The 23,117-nt window shown below is 42.7% G+C and overlaps 1 protein-coding gene across 2 annotated transcripts in view; it reads right to left on the minus strand.

Annotated features, from left to right (window-relative positions):
- Positions 1–23,117, minus strand: part of LOC127004500 (cholecystokinin receptor type A-like) — a 56,489-nt gene that overhangs the window by 10,719 nt on the left and 22,653 nt on the right. For both annotated transcript variants that reach the window (XM_050872279.1, XM_050872278.1), the window contains exons 3-7: positions 18,167–18,352; positions 14,598–14,721; positions 8,191–8,402; positions 1,719–1,908; positions 1,131–1,315 (exon numbers count right to left, since the gene is read on the minus strand). In XM_050872279.1, coding sequence (XP_050728236.1) covers positions 1,131–1,315; positions 1,719–1,908; positions 8,191–8,402; positions 14,598–14,721; positions 18,167–18,352 — 897 coding nt within the window. The remainder of the gene's footprint in view (positions 1–1,130; positions 1,316–1,718; positions 1,909–8,190; positions 8,403–14,597; positions 14,722–18,166; positions 18,353–23,117) is intronic.

The following is a 23,117-nucleotide window of genomic DNA, read 5'->3' on the forward strand; positions in this document are numbered from 1 at the left end:
AGACAGGGTGGATGAAAAGAAAATTAGGAAAGAAGGAAGAAGAGCAAGCAAGGTAAAAGAAAAAAAGAAAAGAAAAAAGGAGAAGGAGGAGGAGGAAGTTTCAAGGAAAAAAGGCAGGAGGAAGAAAGAAGGTAGGAAAAAAGATGGAAGAAAGGAGAGCTGGAAGAAAATAAAGTAAAGAGAGAGAGAGAGAGAGAGAGAGAGAGAGAGAGAGAGAGAGAGAGAGAGAGAGAGAGAGAGAGAGAGAGAGAGAGAGAGAGAGAGAGAGAGAGAGAGAGAGAGAGAGAGAGAGAGAGAGAGAGAGAGAGAGAGAGAGAGAGAGAGAGAGAGAGAGAGAAATACAAAAGAACGAAAAGAAAAAAGAGAAAAAAAAGAGCGAGACAGGAAGGAGAGACGCCAGAAAACCGGATTTTGATCACTGACGAAGAAAAGGACACGTGAGACGCAGCATCCGGGCGGCATACAAAATGTTGCTTCCTTGTAAAACTTGATGCTGGGAGGCGGCGGAGAGGCTGAAGAGGAGAATGCGTAAAGTGATGAAGAGGTTCGAGAGGGTAAAACAAAAAGGTTGCAAAAAATGATGAACAATAAAGAATCTAAGATGAGAAGGAAAAAAATACATGTGTAGGGGCGGCAAGAAGACCCAATGAAAATAAAACAATGAGGATAAAAAGAAAGGAAAATGAAAAGAAGCTATAACTGAAGTGAAAAGACGAAACCTAATAAGGACCAGGATGAGGACAAAAAGGAAGACGAAGGTGAGGAGAAAGAGGAGGAGCAGGAGGAGCTGAAGGAGTAGGAATGAGAGGACAGGAGGAGTACGAAGATGACGACAATGACAGCAAAAAGGAGTAATAAAAGGAAGAGGAGTAAGAAGGAAAAGAGGAGAAAGAGAATAACATGAATGAAAAAATAATAAAAAATAATGATGACAATAATAACAGTATACACATCAATAAAATAAAAATAATAATAATTCAAAATAAACCAGGAAATGAAAAAGAGCAATTGCAGAGTTAACAAGGAGGTAGGAAGGAAAGAAAAAATGAAGAAAGAAAGCTGAGAGAGAGGGTGGATGAAAATAAAATTAGGAAAGAAGGAAGAAGAACAGAGTTTTTTTTTTCACTTACCTGTAGATGATCGGGTTGAGGCAGCAGTGGACGAAGGGGAGGAGGCCCAAACAGATCCTAATGTTGTAGACGAGAGGCTTGAAAGACTCCTGCGAGAAACCGTTCTTCTGAAAGACGTAGAAGACGATCTTGGGGCCCCAGCACGCCATGAACAAGATGATCACCAGAATCAGCATCTTGATCACCTGGAGGAGAGGGAGAGAAAGATGGAGTGTGAGAGAGGAAGAGAGATAATTAGAAAGAGGCGTATTGGTTCAGGACGGAAGGGGGAGGGAAAAAGTGACGTGAGTTATTTGGTGACAATGAATTTCCTTCTTCTACTTAATTGGTACACGGCGAGGGATGGATAAGATCTTCGCTTGTTAGTTAGATAGATCGATATAGTGATAGATATTTATATAGATAGACAGAAAGATTCACTATGCTAAGTACTGGATATAATAATGAAAAACTGCGTATCTATCACGAAAAGGAAAAGGAAGATAACTGATTGGCTCACTAAGTCTCCCCATGCCATGCTTTTACCACACTCAACTCCTCTAAAGTCTCCCATTTCATCCCATCGGCACTACATACACATGCACTCACCTGTTTCCTGGCCTGCTTCACTTCCTCTCCGGACCTCTGGCGGTGCACGCAACGTCTGACAGGGCAGGAGGCGTGGAGTGCTGTGAGGCCTGACACTACCGAGGGCGAGGAGTGCACGAGACCTGTGGTGACGGAGCACGAGGCCAGCGAGTGGTGGGAAGAGATGCTGTGGCGAGAATCAAAACGGGAGCTGTGAGGGGAGAGGGAGAGGGACAAAGGTGAATACAAATGAAGGGAGGGAGATGACAGGGGTGCGTGTGACGGGGATAGATAGATAGATACAGATAGATAGATAGACAGATAGATAGAGAAAAAAATATGAAAGTTTGATGAGAGAGGAAGGAGACAGTGTGTGTGAATGGAATAGTGGCAAGAGGAAATAGGACAGCTGGAAAGGGAGAGAAGCAGGTCTGAGGGGACGCGTAAAGAAAAATATGTTGCAGGACGAGGAGACGAGAACGAGAGAAGAGACGGAAGAAAGAGACAGGGAGGGATGAAAGACTTGTCGTGCAAAATGAAATGGAAAGAAAGGAAAGAGGAACAGGTATATAGTGAAAAGTTGAATGTGTGTGTAGAATATCAATGAGGGGACCAATATTATCTCTCTCTCTCTCTCTCTCTCTCTCTCTCCTCATATGAATTTCGGAACAAAGAGATTTCAAGCCCAAAATATCCCCGTCTCTTTGTCTGGTTCGTCTGAGTTGCTGCGAGATGAATGCCAAACAGTCGTCGTATTTCACACACTAGCAGAAGTTCTCACGTCTATAAAATAAACAAAACAAAACTGCGATATGTTTTCTCACATTATCAAAATAAGCCACACTAAGCAGTCTCAACTAATGGCTGAACTTGAGTCTAGACTTTTGTTGCTGTGCACATTAAAATATTATCACCGGATTCTGCGTTCCTGATTTCTCCAAACATATCAAATACAATACAGGAAGTTTGTTGCTGCAGATACTATAAGCTTCTTACAGGCTTAGCCTCTCCTAGTTTTCAAAACACACATAAACACAAAAGGTAGAATCATTTTTAACTAGGTCAGGTGTCTGTACTGCGTCACCTTCGCTTCTTCTACTCACAAGTCGTACGGAAGTGGCCACAACGAAGTGAGGAGTAAAACTGAGCGTGCACTCACCACGCTAGAGTCCATCGGGTCATTGCCCCAAGCATGCACCAAGGCCATCATCGTCAACATCACGCTCAGTATTACTCAAATATTGTGTTTCCCGGGTGACTTAAGTAAGTAATAACTCAAGTAAGTGATTCCAAAATGCCTTGGTAACTACATCGATGACAAATACAAGAGAATATGAAGATAAACAAATATACTGATATGAAAAATATGATTGGATATATCGATGCAAATGAAAATATGAAAAGCCAGAAAAAGTTGATTGCTTTGCGTGTTTCTGACGCCGCCTCGCTCGGGCTAGCAGTCAATCACACTCGTGAAATGAATGACTATTTGATGGATAACTCAACGTCAATCAAACAACGGCTGTCGTGCCTCAAAGTCAACTAAAGGCTACAAACAATTACAATATCGACATCGACCATGCTGCTGGATGAAAGGGAACGTGTGTGTGTGTGTGTGTGTGTGTGTGTGTGTGTGTGTGTGTGTGTGTGTGTGTGTGTGTGTGTGTGTGTGTGTGTGTGTGTGCACTGGAGTGAAATTGGAATGGATCTGTTAAAGAACTTTGCAAGTAAATAAGGTTATGAGAGAGAGAGAGAGAGAGAGAGAGAGAGAGAGAGAGAGAGAGAGAGAGAGAGAGAGAGAGAGAGAGAGAGAGAGAGAGAGAGAGAGAGAGAGAGAGAGAGAGAGAGAGAGAGAGAGAGAGAGAGAGAGAGAGAGAGAGAGAGAGAGAGAGAGAGACAGTGAAAACATGACTAGATGACGTTGGAAGACGAAAGACAGATGAAAGATAACGAAAGAATGAATGAATGAAGGAAGGAAGAGAGGTATCAAGGAAGGAAGAAGGGAAGAAGGAAGGAAAGAAAAATGAAAGAAAAAAAGTAAGAAAGGATGTTGAAAAAAAATATAAGGATAAAGAAGAGACGGCAGATGGGAAATGAAGGTGATACAAGGAGTCAGGAAAAAATAGTTAAGTGCTTGCTGCAGAACTCCGCGGGGAAAAGGAGGAAGGAAAAAAGGAAGAAAGAAAAGGAGGAGGGAAAGTATTCATAAAAGGCAGGAGGGCGTGAGAGATGGATTACAGGATTAGCGGTAAAGGAAAGAGAGAATAATGATGAGTAAAAGAAAAAAACACAAAAAGAAGGAAAAGAGGCGGGAAAGATACAGTAAACGATGAAAACAGTGCAGGGAAAGACAAGGGAAGAAGACAGGAGGAGGTCAGAAGACAATTACACGAGTCCTTGAGGAACGAAACACGAAGAAGCAAAGGAGGAAAACAAGAAACGAAGAAAAAAAGGGTGTGAACGAACAAAGAATGAATGGATGAAGAGAAGGAGGACCAAATTAGACAATAAGTGGAAAAAGATGAAGGAAGGAAGGTTGCTGGAAAGGAACGAACAAGAAACAAGGAAAAGAAGTAAGGAAGTTGATAAGAGGGAGAGAGGAGAGCGTGAGTGGAAAATGAGAGCGTGGAGAAAGTAAAAGAAAAGAAGAGAGAGAAGATGAATCAAAGGAAAAAGGGAAAGAAACCAAAAAAGGTGGAGAAAACAAAAAAAAAAGAGAGGGAAATGGAATGAAGGCAGAAGAGAAGAAAACCTGAGAGCACCGGTTGATAAAATAAAAGGAGAAAAAAAGTAAATGTAATGAAGGAATGAGGGAAGAAATGTAAAAAACAAGGAAGCAAGAAACAAAGGAAATAATGAAGAAAAAGTTGATAAAGGAAAACAGGAAGGTGTGAGGAGTCGAAAAAATGTGAAGGTGGAGAATATAAAAGAAAATAGAAGAGAAGAAAATGGAATAAAGGAAGAAGAGAAGGAAGCCAGAGAGGAAGGGAGAAATACAAACTATAAGAGAGAGAAAATTAAATAAAGAAAGACGAGAAGGAACCCAGAAAGAAAAGAGTGGAGAAAAGAAAAGTAAAGAAAAGAGAGAATAACGGAATGAAAGAAGAAAGGACGGAAGCCAGATGACGAACAAGGAGGAAACAAAGGAAAGAAGGAGGAACGTTGATGAAGGATGCCAGGAAGGTGAGAGGAGTGGAAAAAAAGGAATTCGTGAGTCACCGTAACTTGGCGGAAAGACTTGGTGATGCCTCATTGGACGGCCATCATGTGCCTTCCTCAGCCCCCTGGTGGCCACCCGGTTAACTTTACACCTTATCCGCCCTTACCAGCCTTCTCTTCAGCAATGAGCCTCACCAAGGACGCCCATCACTACCACTCTCACAAGCCTCGTCATGAGCACCACCAAGACTGTATCACTTTTACCACTGTAATTTTACCACCATATCCGTCATCACCATTTTCACCACTTTCTGCTTCTTTTTTTCTTCTTGTCGTCACCATCTTTACTATCGTCATCATCGTCATCACCATCTTCACCACCTTCTGCTTCCTTCTTTCTTCTTTTCATCATCATCTTCAGCATCTTCATCATCGTCATCACCATCTTCACCACTTTCTGCTTCCTTCTTTCTTCTTGTCATCACCATCTTCACTATCTTCATCATCGTTATCAACATCTTCACCATTTTCTGCTTCCTTTTTCCTTCTTGTCATCACTATCTTCACTATCTTCATTATCGTCATCAGTATCTTCACCATCTGCTTCCTTCTTTCTTCTTTTTCAACACCTATGACGCCCATCACCACCATCACAACCACCACCACCATCACCACCACCAACATAACCTTACCTCACCTTCACATCCATCATCATCATCATCATTTATTGTTTTCTCCTTCCTTCCCGCCCATCACCACCACCACCACCACCACCAGCACCAACATAACCTCACCATCACATCCATCATCATCATCATTTATTGTTTTCTCCTTCCTTCCCGCCCATCACCACCACCACCAACAACACCATCACCACCATCCATCATCATCATCATTAATTGTTTTCTCCTTCCTTCCCGCCCATCACCACCACCACCACCGCAAGGGCTTCCATATTACTATTATCATCACTACCTCACCATAACCACATCACCATCACATACATCATCATCTCACTCACCAGCTTCCTTCATCTCCAACCCCTAACACAAATGACGCCTATCAACATCACCACCACCATTACAACACCACTACCACAATGTTCCCCTATCATCACTATCACCATCCCTGTTTTTTTGCGTTTTTACGGTAATGGAAGCAGCTCAAGGGCAAAAATTATAGACAAAAATAGCCCGCTCATCATTGCACCCATAAAGACATATTCCCATCACTATTCTCTCGACACCACCACATCATCACAACACAATCAGGCTTCGTCGTAAGGATCATCATCACCATTATCGTTCCATCATAATCACCGGTCATTATCACGTGAATGCGACTCATTATCATCAGTATTGTGAGTGCTTCGCTACTACCAACATCACCACCACCACCACATACGTCACCACCGCTATCACTGCCATCACCACAACAACCACCGCCATTACCTACATCACCAACACCATAAAAGAGAACTACCACTACAACGACCACAACCAACACTCTAACCATACAACCTCACCACTACCATAAGCACCACCATTACCACTACCATAGCCACCACCACCACCACCACCAACAACAACAACAACAATAAAAATACTCTCCCAACCACCACAGCAACTAACAATACCAACACCACCAACAACGACAGAACCACCAAAATCAATACCACCACTAGGATCACCACCAGCACACAACATTCACAATCCCAAGTACTACCGCCACAATCACAATCGCCATCATCACCATCTCATTCCCGTTTCCGCCACCGTCACCTCCACCATCACCACTACCCCCCTCCGCCAGCAACACCAAAATCCCTGCCATCACCACCACCATCACCACCACCTCGTAAGGGCAGCGGCGTCAGGTGATGGAGCAGACCAGGTGACGCCCAAGAGGAAGTTTCAGTTTTATCTTTTTCTTTTATCCCCCCCAAAAAAGAGTGTATTCTTCTCCACCTTGAGCCCTATAGCTATTTCGACATTTTTTTTCTTTTCTCTTCCTCCTCATCCGCCTCCTCCTCCTCCTCCTCCTTCTCCTCCTTCTCTTTCTCCTCTTCTTCCTCTTCCCTTTCTTCTATTATATTTTTTTTCATTATGATCACAATCTCCATAACATCCTTTCCATCCTACAAACGCATATTTTTTTTTACTTCACGTATATAACATGTTTGCCAATATACGGTTGCAGACCAATGAGATTCAAGTAACTATATAACTGACATAACAGGCGATAACTTTTTTTTTGTACTGTAAAGAAGGCAGGCCAGGAAAAAAACGATACCATAACAACACATCTTAGACAGCACATCTTTCAATGATTGTATAAAAGTCAATGCTTTCGTGAAACACTAAGACCATATGATAGATAGATATCACATTAACATCCACAAACACAAACACACCTACACCCACACCAACCCCCTCCCCCCTACACGCGAACACAAACAGATGCACAAACATAAATAGAATGCTCAAAAACACATCAAATATTCTGGTGTGTTTATTTTTGTCTTTTATGCTAATGTTTTCCACGTGCTTGGATTTTTTTGAGTGTTTGTGTGTGTGTGTGTGACGCGAGGCAATATGTAACTCACTCCGCGCAGGTAAACAACACATGCCACATTTTTCGTGTTTGCGGATAATGTTTGTGCGAGCGTTTGATATGTATGAGATGATTCCTCGTGTTATGTACTAGCACATATAATTTTCTCTCTCTCTCTCTCTCTCTCTCTCTCTCTATGTAAATGTAGATAGATTTTTTTTACAGCAGATAGATAGGTAGATAGATAGACAGATAGATAGATAGATAGATATAGACAGATAGATAGATAGAAAGTTAGATAGATAGATAAATAGATAGACAAACAGACAGATAGATAGATAGATAGATAGATAGATAGATAGATATGACAGATGTAGTGCCGAAGTTTAGTTCTTTTTGATATTTAGGCAATGTGTCTAAATTCTCTAGATTAATTAAAATAAGCAAGATTTCAAAACTTTCTATAAATGAAAGAGTTTTTGCTCAGTCGATGATCCCGGCCCCCCTATAAAAAGAGCATGACTGGAGAGAGTTTGAAGGCTCAGATAGCTTTCGTGGAATGATTCTCTACCTCCAATAGCACAAAAACAAGAACGCATAAACCAGGGATCTTAAGCACGAAGAGTAGAAAAGGTGCGTGGGATGTGTGGCCCCAATAACATTTTTTTTTAACTCTTTTTGCATATTTAATCCTTCTCCTTCTTCTCTTCCTCTTCCTCCTTCTCTTTTTCCTCTTCTTCCTCCTACACCTACAGGCACACTCAAGCACACATCTCCTCACCTGTATACGCGCGTCATGGCGGACATGGTCCTGGTGGACACCCAGAGCGCCTTGATGACCCGCGCGTAGAAGAAGGACATGAAGAGGGCGGGCAGCAGGAACACGATGACCAGGCGGTAGACGGCGAAGGTCAGGTCGTGGTCGCCGCCCGTGTCGCAATGGTACACTGTCACGTTGTGCGTCACGTTACAGTAGGTCACTGAATACACGTCCTGGGGGAGAAAAGAACCGGAAATATGAAGACTGTGAAGTGAAACGAGTGAATAGAGGATTGGAGAAATAAAATACACGAGGCACTTGAGTGAAGGGTTTGAGGGACGGAAATGGGAAAACAGATCGGGAGTGAACGCTGTATTGGAAAATTGATAGCGAAATATTAGACTTTGGAAGAGGAAAGAGGAGAGAATAACAGCTTTCCATTAGTGTTGTGATTGAGGAGTAAATAAGAAATAAAGAGAACGTCATAAGGGCTGAGAGAAATGTAGCGTTCTAGAAAATATTTTGGGAGGAGAGAGAGAAAAACAACGAGGGTGAAGATATAGAATAAAGGACAAATGTTAAATTAAACAAAAAATAAATAAAAAATGAACAGAAAAGAAAAAAAAGCTCAAATGAACGATACGAGAGGAAGAGAAGATAAATGCAACGTTCCTGACGAGATGATTGAGGTGATGAGAGGAGGGTGGAACATGAGAGAGTAAATACGGAAAGGGGAGAGAGGACAAAGCAAGTAGTAGTAGTAGTAGTAGTAGTAGTAGTAGAAGCAGTAGTAGTAGTAGTATCCTCCTCCTCCCCTTTTCCTTTCTACTACTACTACTACTACTACCACTACTACTACTACTACTACTACTACTACTACAGAGGAGAAGGAGGAGGAAGAGGAGGAGAAGCTAGAGATGCGGGTATAGATGGGTATGAAAGTGTAGAAAATGCAGGAATTCAGCAATAAAATCTTTCGAGTTTGTATCAGTTTACCCACGTTTGCAGCCATCTCAAACAGCCAACTTTCTCAGGAAAATAAACAGTGAAGTAACAAAAGCCCACACGAAGAATAACTCGCCAAACAACTCTCGAGGGAAACAAACAAACCCGAAAGAAAGACCGACAAAGGGATACACTTTCCCACACAGTCTCCCAATCACACACCCCTCCCCCCCACACACAGACATACGTTAAAAGAAAAACAGTCTAATAATAATACAAAGATGCTTCCACCATTCCAGTATGCATGCAACAAAAGCCTTCTGCGCTGGAAAGCCGGCGTGTTAGTGTTTCAGCAGCGTCCGACGTTTTACAGCGACGCAACTTTACGAGGAGACATTCACGGTGTCTTGTCTCGCCTCGCCTCGCCTCAATTTACTTCAGTTTGTCTAGTCTCTTCTCCGTCGCTTCCTGTATGTCGTTTCCCGAGTTGGCCATTTCAAGGACCGTGTGTGTGTGTGTGTGTGTGTGTGTGTGTGTGTGTGTGTGTGTGTGTGTGTGTGTGTGTGTGTGTGTGTGTGTGTGTGTGTGTGTGTGTGTGTGTGTGTGTGTGTGTGTGTGTGTGTGTGTGTGTGTGTGTGTGTTTTCTGTTGGGCTCGGTGGCAGCGGTGTGTGGTAGTGAAAAAATGCGATGAGAGACTCGACACTTATATTTCTGCTTGATAAATTCCTACAAATAGTTTTAGTATGAGTGACAAGTGCGTCTGGGCATTAAGTATCACTATCTTTAACTCCAAATTAGATTATTTCTACCAGGAGTGCTATCGCTTATCACAAACATTTCTTATCAAGTGAAACCTTTATTTTCTTAGTTGTATAAATTTTAGAACAAACTATTAACTTGCTCACTATTAAAGGTATTTGCATGGTTTTCAATTCACCTACAGTTCTTTTAGTTTTCTGTGATTCAGCTTTGCATTTTTTGGAATTACATTTCAGGTTATGGAATTATGAATTTACATTTAGCTTAAATTTATACCATGTAGGGCGGAATATTTGCATCTAATAATATCAATGTGTAACTGTATAAAACTGTGGTCTTCTTTTTGTCAGATTTTATATGTTAAAGTTACCAACAAATAAAAAGGAGCGGCAATGCACTCATATCGGAGAAAGTAAAATATGACAAGACAGCACCGTAGAGTTTTGCACGGTGATAGCCCGCATGGGTAAAAATATGTAAAGAAGGTAAACTGTTATTAATGATGTTAAGAATACGTTACCGTTTTCAATTAATTTTAATTAAGATATAGAAATAAAGAAGAAAAATAAAAAAGAAAAAGGTTGCGAGGGGAGAAATTAATGATCTAAAAAAGAGGAAGAGGACAATTAAGCTAAAGTTGAGGAGAGAGGGGAAGAGTGTGAGTATGTGTAAAAGGAAAGGAGAATGAACAAAGATTATGTACAAATTCGTATGTCATTACACAGCTTATGACTCGAGGATTAGAGAGACCTGCTTTGGGTGGAGCAAATGCTTAAAGGGACATTATTATTTCACTCCTAGAGGCTTTTCTGTATTAATCTATTCCATACCCATATCCTTTAAAGCCTATTATCCATTTCTACTTTTGAATTCACATTACAAACAAGCTTTCAGTGACATTAGCTCCATTTATGATCTCTCTTCTGGCCTCTTTCTTTCTTTTGTAGGAGGAACGTCTGGCGAGCCATTTTGTTCCTGTTATATGGTTCCTCTTGAGCTGCCTCCCTTGATGTAAACAAAATTGTGACTACTTTTTTTCCCCTCTCCGTGTCCTTTCATTTTTCTAGATTCCATTCCTGTCTCCATTAAGACGGTCTGCAGCGGGAGGAGACTCGGTCAATCCTTTCTTTCCACGTCTCTGAGCGGCCGTGGGAGTTTTGTGGAAATAGCCGCAGGAGAAGGTTTACCGCGGCACTTGGCACTGGGAGTAAAGCTTACAGGAGCTAAACGAAATCCGGTCATTAAACGGCTTCAGGTGTGAGAGAGAGAGAGAGAGAGAGAGAGAGAGAGAGAGAGAGAGAGAGAGAGAGAGAGAGAGAGAGAGAGAGAGAGAGAGAGAGAGAGAGAGAGAGCGAGAGAGAGAGAGAGAGAGAGAGAGAGAGAGAGAGAGAGAGAGAGAGAGAGACCTCAAACCATTTCCTTTTTGACATAATAGAGTATTGAAAGCCACAGTAGAAAAGATAGAAGAGACGAAGTCCAAGAGCAGTCCTATAAAGTAGAATATCATCACTATCTTTTTATGGCGTTTGGTGTTATGGGCAGTAATCTTGTGAAAGTGATGAAAGTTCCTATATTTATGAACCTCAAAAGGAGAGCATCAACAAAAATCATCAAGATCATTATCGGGGATCATGGCCATAGCGGTACGGCGGCGGCTCTTTTCTTTGCTGGCTCATCTCCAAGGTAATCTGCATATATATTTTCGAAAGCGTAGGCGGAGGAAGAGGAGAAGGAGGAAGAGGAGGAAGAGGATAACTACAAAGACGAAAAATAGGACACAGATAAGGAAGGCAAAGGCAAGGAAGAGAGACACTAGGACTTGCAGGCGGGTGTGGTGGGGAAGGAAGGAGCACATTAGGAGGATGGATAGGAGGACAAAGGAAAGAAGCGGGATATAAGGAAACGGAGGGACGCGAATATCCCTTGATGGGCATGGGATAATCAATGTTGGGGGAAGGCATCCATACAGGTGAGGTCGGAGGCAGATTAATAACAGGGGCAATCAGGGAACGGAAAAAGGATGTCAGGCGAAATCAATAGCGGGGGAGGACAAAAAGGTAGAGAATGAGGAGGATAACAAATAAGATTAATGAAGGAATACAATGGGAAAGATCAGGAAGAGGAAGAGTTAATAGAGGAAGATAACTATGAAGAGAATGTTAAGAAAGACAAAAAAAATATAACAGGATAACGATGTAGAGGATGAGGAAGAGGTAAATAAGGAAGAACCAACAGAGGAAGAGGTAGAGAACAAAGAAGTGAGATTAATGAAAGGAGAACAAAGAGACGAAGAGGAAGAAGACGAAAAAAAAAAAGAAAAGGACGGAAGATCAGGAGGCAAGAAAGCTAGAAGAAAAGAGGGTGAAAAAGAGAGGAGGATAAAGAAATCAAAGACAAGGAAGTGAAACTGGAGATGGGAAAACAGAGTGACGAAGAAGTAGAGATCGAGGCCGAACAGTTGAAGGCGTAAGGACAAGTGAGAGTTGGTAGTTATGTTGTGTAAAAAAGCTTCAGACTGGACGTGAGCGGGAGCATCATGCAGAATCAGGCAGAGAGGAGAAAGCAGGTACACAGGTGAGACAGAAGGGATGAAGGTGAAGGGGTACGAGTGGAAGTGAGGTAAGGTAAGGAAGACTGGGCGAAAATTGAGAAGTAAGAGGAGGTGAAACAGGTAGAAAGATGTTTAAAAAGTTAGGCAAGGTGAAAAAAATGAAAAGCAGGGAAAAAAGTGAGGCAAGATGAGAGTGTAAAGAATGTGCGGCAGGTATAAGGAAGGTGAGGGTCGGTGAAAGGTGAGGCGAAGTGAGGAGAGGCGAGGAGGAGGCAGGTATAGAGGAGGCAAGGCTTAATGTAATGGAAGGGTTGGGTGGGAAGGATGGATCAGCGGGAGGAGCTTCTGAGGATATTATATTGCTGAGCTAACTTTTGCAGCGTTAGTTTGTGGGACATTAATTAAGGCCAAAATGAGATCATAGAGTGGGGGATGGACTATAAATACACGTTTACGGGTATACAAGCACCACTTAAAATGTATGTACACAAAGTAGGTTAAGAAATGTTGGAAAAATCTAAAAAAATAGAAAGGATCATTAATAAAGAGAAGGCAAACCACACACATACGCACACACATTCATTAAATATATCACATCTCACCCCAAAACAAATTTGTTGGATAAAATAATGCACGATGGTCTTCCACGGCCTCTTGTCGTGTGGGCATATAGATTGCTTGGAAGGTATAGTTACGCGGAGCAAACGAAGAATATATTTGATATTAATATGCCTTTACTGCGTCCCACTTCATGGAAGGGGAGCGGCACCGACCGGTGAGGAAAGCTATGCACGAAGAACAACAAAACGCCGTGACCAGGAACAACACGAGACTTCCAACCCTGCCTCCCCGCCCCGCGAGCAGCGTGCACGGCCATGTAAAAAGGAAAGGCAAGAATTCCAGTGTTTGTTTAGACTGCTGTTATTCTGTTGATGAATGCAGTAAACATAATATTGTTTAAACGAGAAAGCTGAATACAGTGTTCATGTTATGCAAACATAAGCAACACACCAGTTTACACGTAAAGTTCAGCTGACAGCCTCAACGCTAAATTGTTTATACGTGCTGCAGTGTCTGTTTACACCATTACCGTAATGCAGAGCTCAACAGTACAGCACTATACACTTCGCTCTTTCTAAGAAAAAAATATCGGAGAATTGGTGTCATATTTTTCATTATGATTACACACACACACACACACACACATACACACACACACACACACACACACACACACACACACACACACACACACACACACACACACACACACACACACACACACACACAAACACCGGATGTTCAGCTTTACTGAGGCTTGAGAAGGCAAAGTGAAAGGGGTGAAAGTTATGGGTGGATGGGGAGATGGGAGAGAGGAGGTTGTGGGAAAAAAGGGAGAGGAGCAGGGCCCACTTCTGAGGCTCCGTGACCTTTTTCTGGGCCCGACTGAGGGAAGGACACGTCCTCGGCCTAACTCTAGTCCCATGCATTACGAGGCGCCTTACTTCATGGACTGAGCGACGGGCAGTGTGGCTGGCGAAGGGGGACAACGGGTAAAGTGTCCAATTTACGTGGAAAAAAAATGAAAAACTGGGACATAATTTTCCAATGCTTTTAACAGGTAAGGCCAGAAGCTCCACTCTCAGCTGTGTACGAGGTAAGCACTTTATGGGTTCCATAAACTTTGACTTATAACGCCATTAGCCTCTCGTCCTATTTACCAAGGAATGATTTATATCTTTTATATTTGGAGCACTAAAGTAGCAGACTCTTAAAAGGCTTGTATTGAGACGCATCACGGAGGTAGAATCGATAAAGGTAAAAGCATTACAAACATAACAGAAAGATTCCTGCTAATGACGCACCAACGAATAAGTGACAGAGGGTCACTGATAAATAGGCGGTAATGATACTGTAACTCTGAGCAGGAAGCCTCATAACCTAACTTTCATAAAATGTGTGTGTGTGTGTGTGTGTGTGTGTGTGTGTGTGTGTGTGTGTGTGTGTGTGTGTGTGTGTGTGTGTGTGTGTGTGTGTGTGTGTGTGTGTGTGTGTGTGTGTGTGTGCGTGTGTGTGTTTCTATAATAGCAGGTATATATGTCTGTGTCTATGCAGATCTCTTCCTTGGTATTCTCTCTCTCTCTCTCTCTCTGTCTATCAACACCCCCTCACCTGCGTGTAGCCGGCGGGCACGGAGAGCACGAGGGAGATGCACCACACGCCCAGGATGGCCCGGCGACAGTTGCTCAAGGTACAGAAGGAGCGGGACCTCATGGGGTATACGATCACCAGGTACCTGTAGAGGGGGGAAGCGGAGGGGTGACAGGTAATTATACATGTACAGGTAAAAGTATGCGAGTGATGACACAGGAAACATGAGAATAAGTTGGCATATGAAGACAGAAAAAAAAAAGAGGTCATGCTGACGTGTTTATGTTCTCTGGTAAACGAACGTGATGTACCTGCAGGGTGAGAAACACTGGATAAGAGTACAAAATGAAAAAAATAGTATAGCCCACGTGCACGCGTAAGAAAACATTTAATTGAAGATGAACCGAGGAACACGCCTACCTACGTACGTCTTCAGCCTCTATCACACTGTTCAGGTAATCAGTGTGTAAAATGTTATTCTTCGACAGAGACGTGTATTCAAAGAGCTTATGCCAAACAAGAGCAAAACAAGCCAACACTGAGGCATATAAGCGTTCTGAACCTACGAATACACCGCTCAAGTATTAAAGGTTATATGTGCTGGAGTGTTTGTCAAAAGAAAGAGAATTATAAGAGATTACGGGAAGTCAAAACAAACTAGTTATAATTAATTGAAGGTAAACATCCATCTGCGCAGTTCACTATCGTTATCTTCATTGTCCTTGCTCGGGTATTAAAAAGAAGGAAGGAGATGGTTTGTTTGTCTAGGAATATGGATCAGAGAAGTTTACGCCTAAAACTAACAAGGACCTTCATCATAACAAGCGATTAGGTAACTGAGCCAATTTACGGGGCGTTTCAGGAAGACTTTGTTTGCACTCGACAATAGAACGGCCATCTAAATATAACTTGCTGCCTCCATAAACAGACACGTGTATAATGGAGGAAAAAAACCCATGAAAATAAGAGAGAGAGAGAGAGAGAGAGAGAGAGAGAGAGAGAGAGAGAGAGAGAGAGAGAGAGAGAGAGAGAGAGAGAGAGAGATATATATATATATATATATATATATATATATATATATATATATATATATATATATATATATATATATATATATATATATATATATATATATAGTAGATTAAAAAAGCAGGAATGAAAAGTGTAAGAGAGGGAAATGAGAAAGATAAATAAAGGAAAAATTAATATAAAAGTCGAAAAGATAAGCGCTGTGAAGAAGCGAAGAGATGAAAATAATAGAGAAGCAAAGAAGAAAAGGCGAAGTGATTAAGAAGAAAGAACGATGCGAGCTAAACTATAAAGCAAAAAAACAACATTATTTACCAGGAAGAGGGGAAAAAAATGAACGAGAGAAGATAGACATTACTGGGAAATGGCTAACTTTTATTATTATTTGCACATTTCAAAAAGAAGGAATGGGCTATATCAAGTTACCAACCGTTTCCGCTACACTTTCTTCGTAAAAAGGCGATGGAGGCGGAAAAGACGGACGGAGGGAAAAAGAGACAGAGAGAGAATGGGAAGGAGAGGAAAGAGGGAGTGAGAGTGAAGCGCAGAAGTGAGGTGGAGAACGTGCATAAAAAGGAAGAGCAATAGAGGAATGAATAAAACCATAAAGGGGAACGAGGATGGGCAGTAAAGCGGAAATTTCATGATCTTAATGGATGTGTGAGAGAGAGAGAGAGAGAGAGAGAGAGAGAGAGAGAGAGAGAGAGAGAGAGAGAGAGAGAGAGAGAGAGAGAGAGAGAGAGAGAGAGAGAGAGAGAGAGAGAGAGAGAGAGAGAGAGAGAGAGAGAGAGAGAGAGAGAGAGAGAGAGAGAGAGAGATTCGCTTATCACTTACATATGAAAAGGAAAGAGAGAGAAGAGGAGAGGATAAAAATGGAAGAGAAAAAAAAAGGGAACAAAGAGGACACATTAAGAAAAGCGAATTATTCCTTTTTTCTCTATAAAAGTTGAACATCTGATCTATCTCAAAGGGCGAACGTTCCCAAAACACGAGTTAAATTTTCATGTTGCGAAGATCCCTAAACGAGTGTTACTTAAGGAGAATGACAGGCAGGATAACGACGAAGAGAAGGAGGAGGAGGTGAAGTAGTAGAAGGAGGAGGAGGAGGAGGAGGAGGAATAAAAAAAAAAGAGTAACGAGTGTCCTCCATTCTTTGACATGATAGTGGGGGAATCAGTCAGCCAGTCATTTAGTCAATCACTCACTCAGCCATTTAATTTGTGGGCCAGTCTCTCCTTTATGCTTCTAGTCACTCATGTACGTCACCAGCGGCTCTTCAAAGGCCTCAAATCACCCTGATCAACGCGATGGAACGTTGCTGAGCCTCCGAGAACACGACTTTCCATTCCCATGCCTCGGTTTTGTCATTTTTACGTCCGGCTGTAAAGGCTGTAAAGAGGAGGATAGGGGAGAAGACTAGATAAGACAAGACCAGGTGGAAGAGTGGAGAGGAGAGGAGATGAGAGGAGAGAGAGGAGGAGAGATCAGATAGGAAAGGACAGGGAAAATATAGAAAAAATGAGAGGTGAGAAGAGAAATATGAGAGGAATTGGCGTGCGTGGATTCTATGTGAAATAAGACAATAGAGAATGGGAGACGAGGAGAGAGGAGATGAAACAGGAGGAGAAAAAAGGAAAGTATAGGCGTAGACACTAAATGAGATAAAAACAAGATGAGAGAAGAGAAGAGGGGAAGATAGGAGAGAAGAGGAGACGATAAGACAGGAGAGGAGAGAAGAGGTGAAGAGAGGAAAGAGAGGATAGATAGGATAGGCGTGGAGACCAAATGAGACGAGACATGAAAAAATAAAGAAGAGAGAGAGGAGATGAAAGAAGAGATAAGAGAGGAGAAGGATGCCACTGATACGTGTCCAACGAGGGTACCATGAACATCAAAATGATCATATCTTCCACCACCACCACCGCCACCACTACCATCACCACCACCACCCCCACATTGTTCGGAACTATCATTATCATCTGCACAACAAAGCAGTCCACTATCATAATCACATCCACTCGGCTCTGCATTACAATGACACTTTTCACTATCACCAGCATTATTATTACCCTGACCTTCACCTCCATCACCATCCTCCCCACCACTACCACCATATCACCAGGATCATTACCCTGACCTTCATCTCTTCCACCATCCTCCCCACCACCACCACCATTACCGTTACCACCATCAACAACAACAACGTTACCACAACTGTTGCAACCACTTACCTCTCTCTCTCTGAAACCTCCTTGTACGGGCGAATGTAATGAAGATCAAACCGTACACCCTGAAACCCTATAAACCACGGCCTGCTCCACCACTAACGTATTTAAACTACAAAGAAGAACTGACTTTGAGCCGAAAGGGAGTGCACGTCACCCCGCCAGCTAATCGAAGCTAACAAGGATAAGGTTGAACCCAAAGTATGAGCACTATCCACCATAACAAATCTAGCATCAACAACCCTCACTAACCTTTCTTAAACTGACGGCGGTGAGGTTGGGCATATCGTCTGAACACCCTGACATCCCCCAACCCCATTAACAATCACAACTAACCTCTCCAGGCTGACGGCGGTGAGGTTGAGCACGGAGGCCACGGCGGAGAGCAGCTCGAAGTAGGAGGACAGCTTGCAAACCGGCAGCGTGTAGTTGGGCGTCCACAGGAAGTACTGCAGCGTCTCCAGCGGCACGCACAGCAGCAGCAGCAGCAGGTCCGCCACCGCCAAGGACACCAGGAACCAGCTGCGAGGAAACAACAGGGCACATGTGTTGTAGCTTAACTATTGCACAGAGGCGCCCACACATTATAATACACACACACACACACACACACACACACACACACACACACACACACGCACGCACACATGGAGGCTGCTCAGAATGCTAAAGTGAAATTATGGTGTTTGTTATTGTTTTCGTGTTGCCAGTGATTCATTCTCTCTCTCTCTATCTATCTATCTATCTCCCCCCCAGTAAAGGAAGCAGCTCGGGGGCAAAATCGAAAAAATAAAACAAAAGAAGCTCCACAAACGTTCTTCCTGTAAAAGTAATTAAAGTTGAGTACAGCTACGTCAGTGAGTCTGAATAAAATACTAAAATTCAATAAAATATGTATTTGCTATTGAAAAAAAACTGTATAAACCTTTGCACGGAAGTAACTGTGAAGCTTCTCCGTGAAAAAATCAAAGCAATAAACTCTGTATCCAAACGGTGACTCAAGTAAACAAATCTGCTGCCATACCATAGAAATTAGAAAAAGGTCAAAGTCGCTTAAGAAAGAGACAAAAGTCACTCCTTAATAACAGTAATGGACGGAAGAAAACGCCTCTCAAAACCCGATATTCTGGACAATCAAGCATCAGACGGCCTTTATGTGGAGATCCTGAGTACGAATATAACGTAAACGAGCGCGTGTCCGGCGGGCGGCTGATTGATGCGTTCTCACAATGGTCCTTCATCGCGCCTGGTTGTTATGGTCAGTCCCGTCCGCCGCAGAGAGCCGCCTCCCCCTTGCAACTCCCATCCCCCAATGTTCCTTATTTGCCTACCCGCCCTCAGAAGCCCCTCTCATCACTCTTCATCCCGTGTTCTTCCTTCTCATCAAGTCTCTTTTGCTCCTCGCCTTTCTTTGTTACTTTCCCTTCTATTACTCTTTTTCTGCTCCCTTTCCTTCTCATCAATCCTACTCATCTGCCGTCTTTTTTGTTACCCTCCCACTTCCTTCCTCCCCGTCTCTCTCATCCCTCTCCCCCTTCCCTCCTCCTTTTCATCACTCAAAGCGCTCCTTCCTGTCTCACTTATCATCCTTCCCCACCGGCTTTATCCCTCTTATCAGCCCTATTCTAGTCCTCTCTCGTCTATTCCTATACACTATCCTCTCTGTCCATCGTACCTTCCATTTTCTCCTCTCATTCCCTCCTCCTCTCCTCTCAATGCCTCGTTTTTTGTTCTTCCTTTCCCTCTCATCTCCCTTCCTTCTCCCTCTCACAACTCCTGTTTCCCCTCCTCCTCTTCATAGATTCTCCCCATTCTTCTAATCACACTTCATCCCTCCCATCCTCCCTCATCGCCCCTCATCACGAGCCTCAACCTTGTAAGTCTTGCGTGGCAGTGCCATTTGTCAGCCTCATACCAACGTCAGTGTGTTCATCCTCCTCGATGCCAATGACCCCGAGCAGCTGTGGGAAAGCAAGTTTGTGTTACGTTAGACTACTTACTGTGTGGGTAGGTGGTTTGTTTTGAGTCAGCCCTCTTTCTCTTGTGATGTGGTGGTATTAACTATTTGTAATCGTTTATGGTTGTGTTATTACCGACAATGTTGTGTTGAAACTATAAATCTTGTGTTGTTTTGTGATTTCCCTGTCACTGTTGTGTGGTGTCGTGTCCGTATTCGCTAACTTGTGTAGTAGTGGTACTCGTTCAGCTGTGTTGCTTCTGAACTAAGTGGGTCAGCATTAATTTGCCTTTTTGGTCAAAGTTTGTCAGTATTTGGTCAGTGTACTCCTGTTAACTGCAAGGATCTGTGTGTGTGTGTGTGTGTGTGTGTGTGTGTGTGTGTGTGTGTGTGTGTGTGTGTGTGTGTGTGTGTGTGTGCGCGCGCACGTGTTTTTTGTGTAATTGTGCGCGCAAGCGCCTTTTCGAGTTAAATTAAAATGGGTTATGTTCTAGTGTGCTCATATCCATAACCCGGTTGTTCTGTCTGCTAAACCGTACTACATTGTTGGTTTAGTATTATGCATCGCATATTTCGCTAGCATATATAATGCCACGGAGGGCAGCAAGCCGTGACCGTTTGGTTTTGGATATGCTGACGGTGCTATGTTTCTCTTACATTCCATGAATCCAATGCCAGATATACGAATATGAGCTGGCAGGGCAATCTTACCCGGTAGGCAGGTTTGGAATATATCAGAGTATAGTGTAGTCTCAACGTTGCGTGATATCGAGATATTATTTTAAAAAATCCACAGCATGTTCCCCGAATTAATGTTAGAGATAAGGTCACGGCACCGCCTATCGCTTATCATCGCCTCCACCATCACGACCCGCCACCATCACCTTCCTGAACACCATCACCATCACCACTTCTACTATTCATTGGCCACAGCACCATTACTGCCACCCATATCCCCACCCCCCCCTCTACTATCCATTACTATACACTAGATTCCCCACCACCTAGACTACCCATTATCCTCAGTCCCATTACCACCCACCAAGTCCCCTATGATCACTGTCACTACAGCCACCGTTCACCAGCGCCACTTGAACCCCCATAACCACCACTACTCCGTCCCACCACCAATGTTTACTTCACACGACCCGCCCAGTGGAAGACAAGGTATTACATTCGGCCGCACCCACGTCGAGATAAAACAATGTTCACTACCCATACGCAACCGGTAACAGGAATAAAGCTTTTCGAAGATGATGATGATAAAAAAAAAAAGAATCCACCGAGTTTACCGGCTAATGGAACGTCTCGGAAATAAGTCCAGTTACGATACAATGCTACGACCTAACAGTAGAAACAAGAAGAGAACCACTTCTAATTTCAAACCATTGTGAACAAAATTAATCATACCTGTAAGCTCTGAGACTCTTGTGACGGAGATTGTGCCACCATGTTAGAGGAGATTGCTACGACGCTATTACACGAAAATATTACAACTCTAGTACTAAATAACGCTGGAACTGTGCTGCAAGGGAAAGTTCCGGGCCTATTATTAAAGGAGAAATACCCTGTTACACGAGAGCGCAGCGGCCAGAGTACACAGCTGCGATAATGTGGGGTGTTCCGCGGGATTATTACGTGAGGGTGAGTGACCTTTTTAATGTAACACTGCAACTTTTGAAGGAAATATTTATGGCTTTACATTCCAATAACTTTATAACCCCCCAAGTAAGGACGACAGTAGTGGGGAGAGAGAGAGAGAGAGAGAGAGAGAGAGAGAGAGAGAGAGAGAGAGAGAGAGAGAGAGAGAGAGAGAGAGAGAGAGAGAGAGAGAGAGAGAGAGAGAGAGAGAGAGTGTGTGTGTGTGTGTGTGTGTGTGTGTGTGTGTGTGCGTCTGTGTGTGTGTGTGTGTGTGTGTGTATGTGTGTGTGTGTGTGTGTGTGTCTGTGACTGTGACTTGGGATACACGCTGCATCATCCTTGAACACAGTAACAAGAAATATCATGTGAGCACTCTTTTAATGGTGAAAAATCAAAACCATCGCAACACCTAATTAACACAAACGATACTTAAAATTCAAAGGTCAAAACAAATTGACGTTGTTACCTGTTCCTGACATTTAAAAAAATAGTTTATACACGAAACATAAAAAATATATATAAAAAAAAAACACCGGCTCACATAAAAAAAAACAGCGGCTCATATAAAAAAACAGCATCTTATATAAAAACAGTGGCTCATATATATATATATATATATATATATATATATATATATATATATATATATATATATATATATATATATATATATATATATATATATATATATATAAAACTTAATACTCACCTAAATTAAATCTTTATTGCCAAAAAACAGGGACTACGTGATAATTAGAAGGTCCTCGACTGCCCAACATAATTAACACTAAAGCAGCTTACAGGTTTCTCACACACCACACGATACAGGCCGCCTAAGATAGAGGATCAGGGCCCATGTGTTATTCATCAGTGGCGGCTCAGTCCTCACGTAAGGTGAACGCAGCAAGACAAGTATAAACAGAAACGTGGTATTGAGGCGGTGTTTGTATGCAAATCCCAAGATGAAGCGCTCTATCCTCCTTTATCCATAGATGCAAGATGAACCCCAATTCGAGGAGTCAACGTCTTGGTCCATTCACCTCAAGAACTTAATATTTAGCACTTTTAAAGATAGTCTGTCTGCCTGTCTGTTTGCCTGTCTACCTGTTTGCCAGTCTGTCTGTCTGTCTATCTGTCTTCCTTTGTGTGTGTGTGTGTGTGTATCAGTTGCTCTCCGTCTGTCTCTCAAACATATACAAAAACAAACAAACAAAGGCACACACAGACACATCCCGGGTGCAGATCCTTTTCACAGTTTATTTATCCCCTCGGGAAGGGGAGGAAGGGGGACGGGAAGGTAAAGGATGGTCTCAGACCCATAAAAAGATATAAAAATAGAACGAATATAAAAAATGAAAGCAGCTTTTTATTTGTAAAGCTGAGTAAGAATTGTCAACACAGCCAGCAGGGGAAATAAGTAAGTAAGTAAGTAAGTAAGTAAGTAAGGAAGGAAGGAAGGAAGGAAGGAAGGGAGGTACGAAGAAAGAAAGGAAAGAAGGAAGGAAGGAAGGAAGGAAGGAAATGGAGGGAGGGAAGGAAGGAAGGCAGGCAGAAAGGAAGAAAGGAAGGAAGGAAGAAAGGAAGGAAGGAAGGAAGGAAGGAAGGAAGGAAGAAAGGAAAGAAGGAAGGAAGGAAGGAAGGGAGGAAGGAACGAAGAAAGGAAGGAAGGAAGGAAGGAAGGAAGGAAGG

This window comes from Eriocheir sinensis, chromosome 28 (genome assembly GCF_024679095.1).
Source record: "Eriocheir sinensis breed Jianghai 21 chromosome 28, ASM2467909v1, whole genome shotgun sequence".
In the NCBI taxonomy this organism is placed as follows: domain Eukaryota; kingdom Metazoa; phylum Arthropoda; class Malacostraca; order Decapoda; family Varunidae; genus Eriocheir; species Eriocheir sinensis.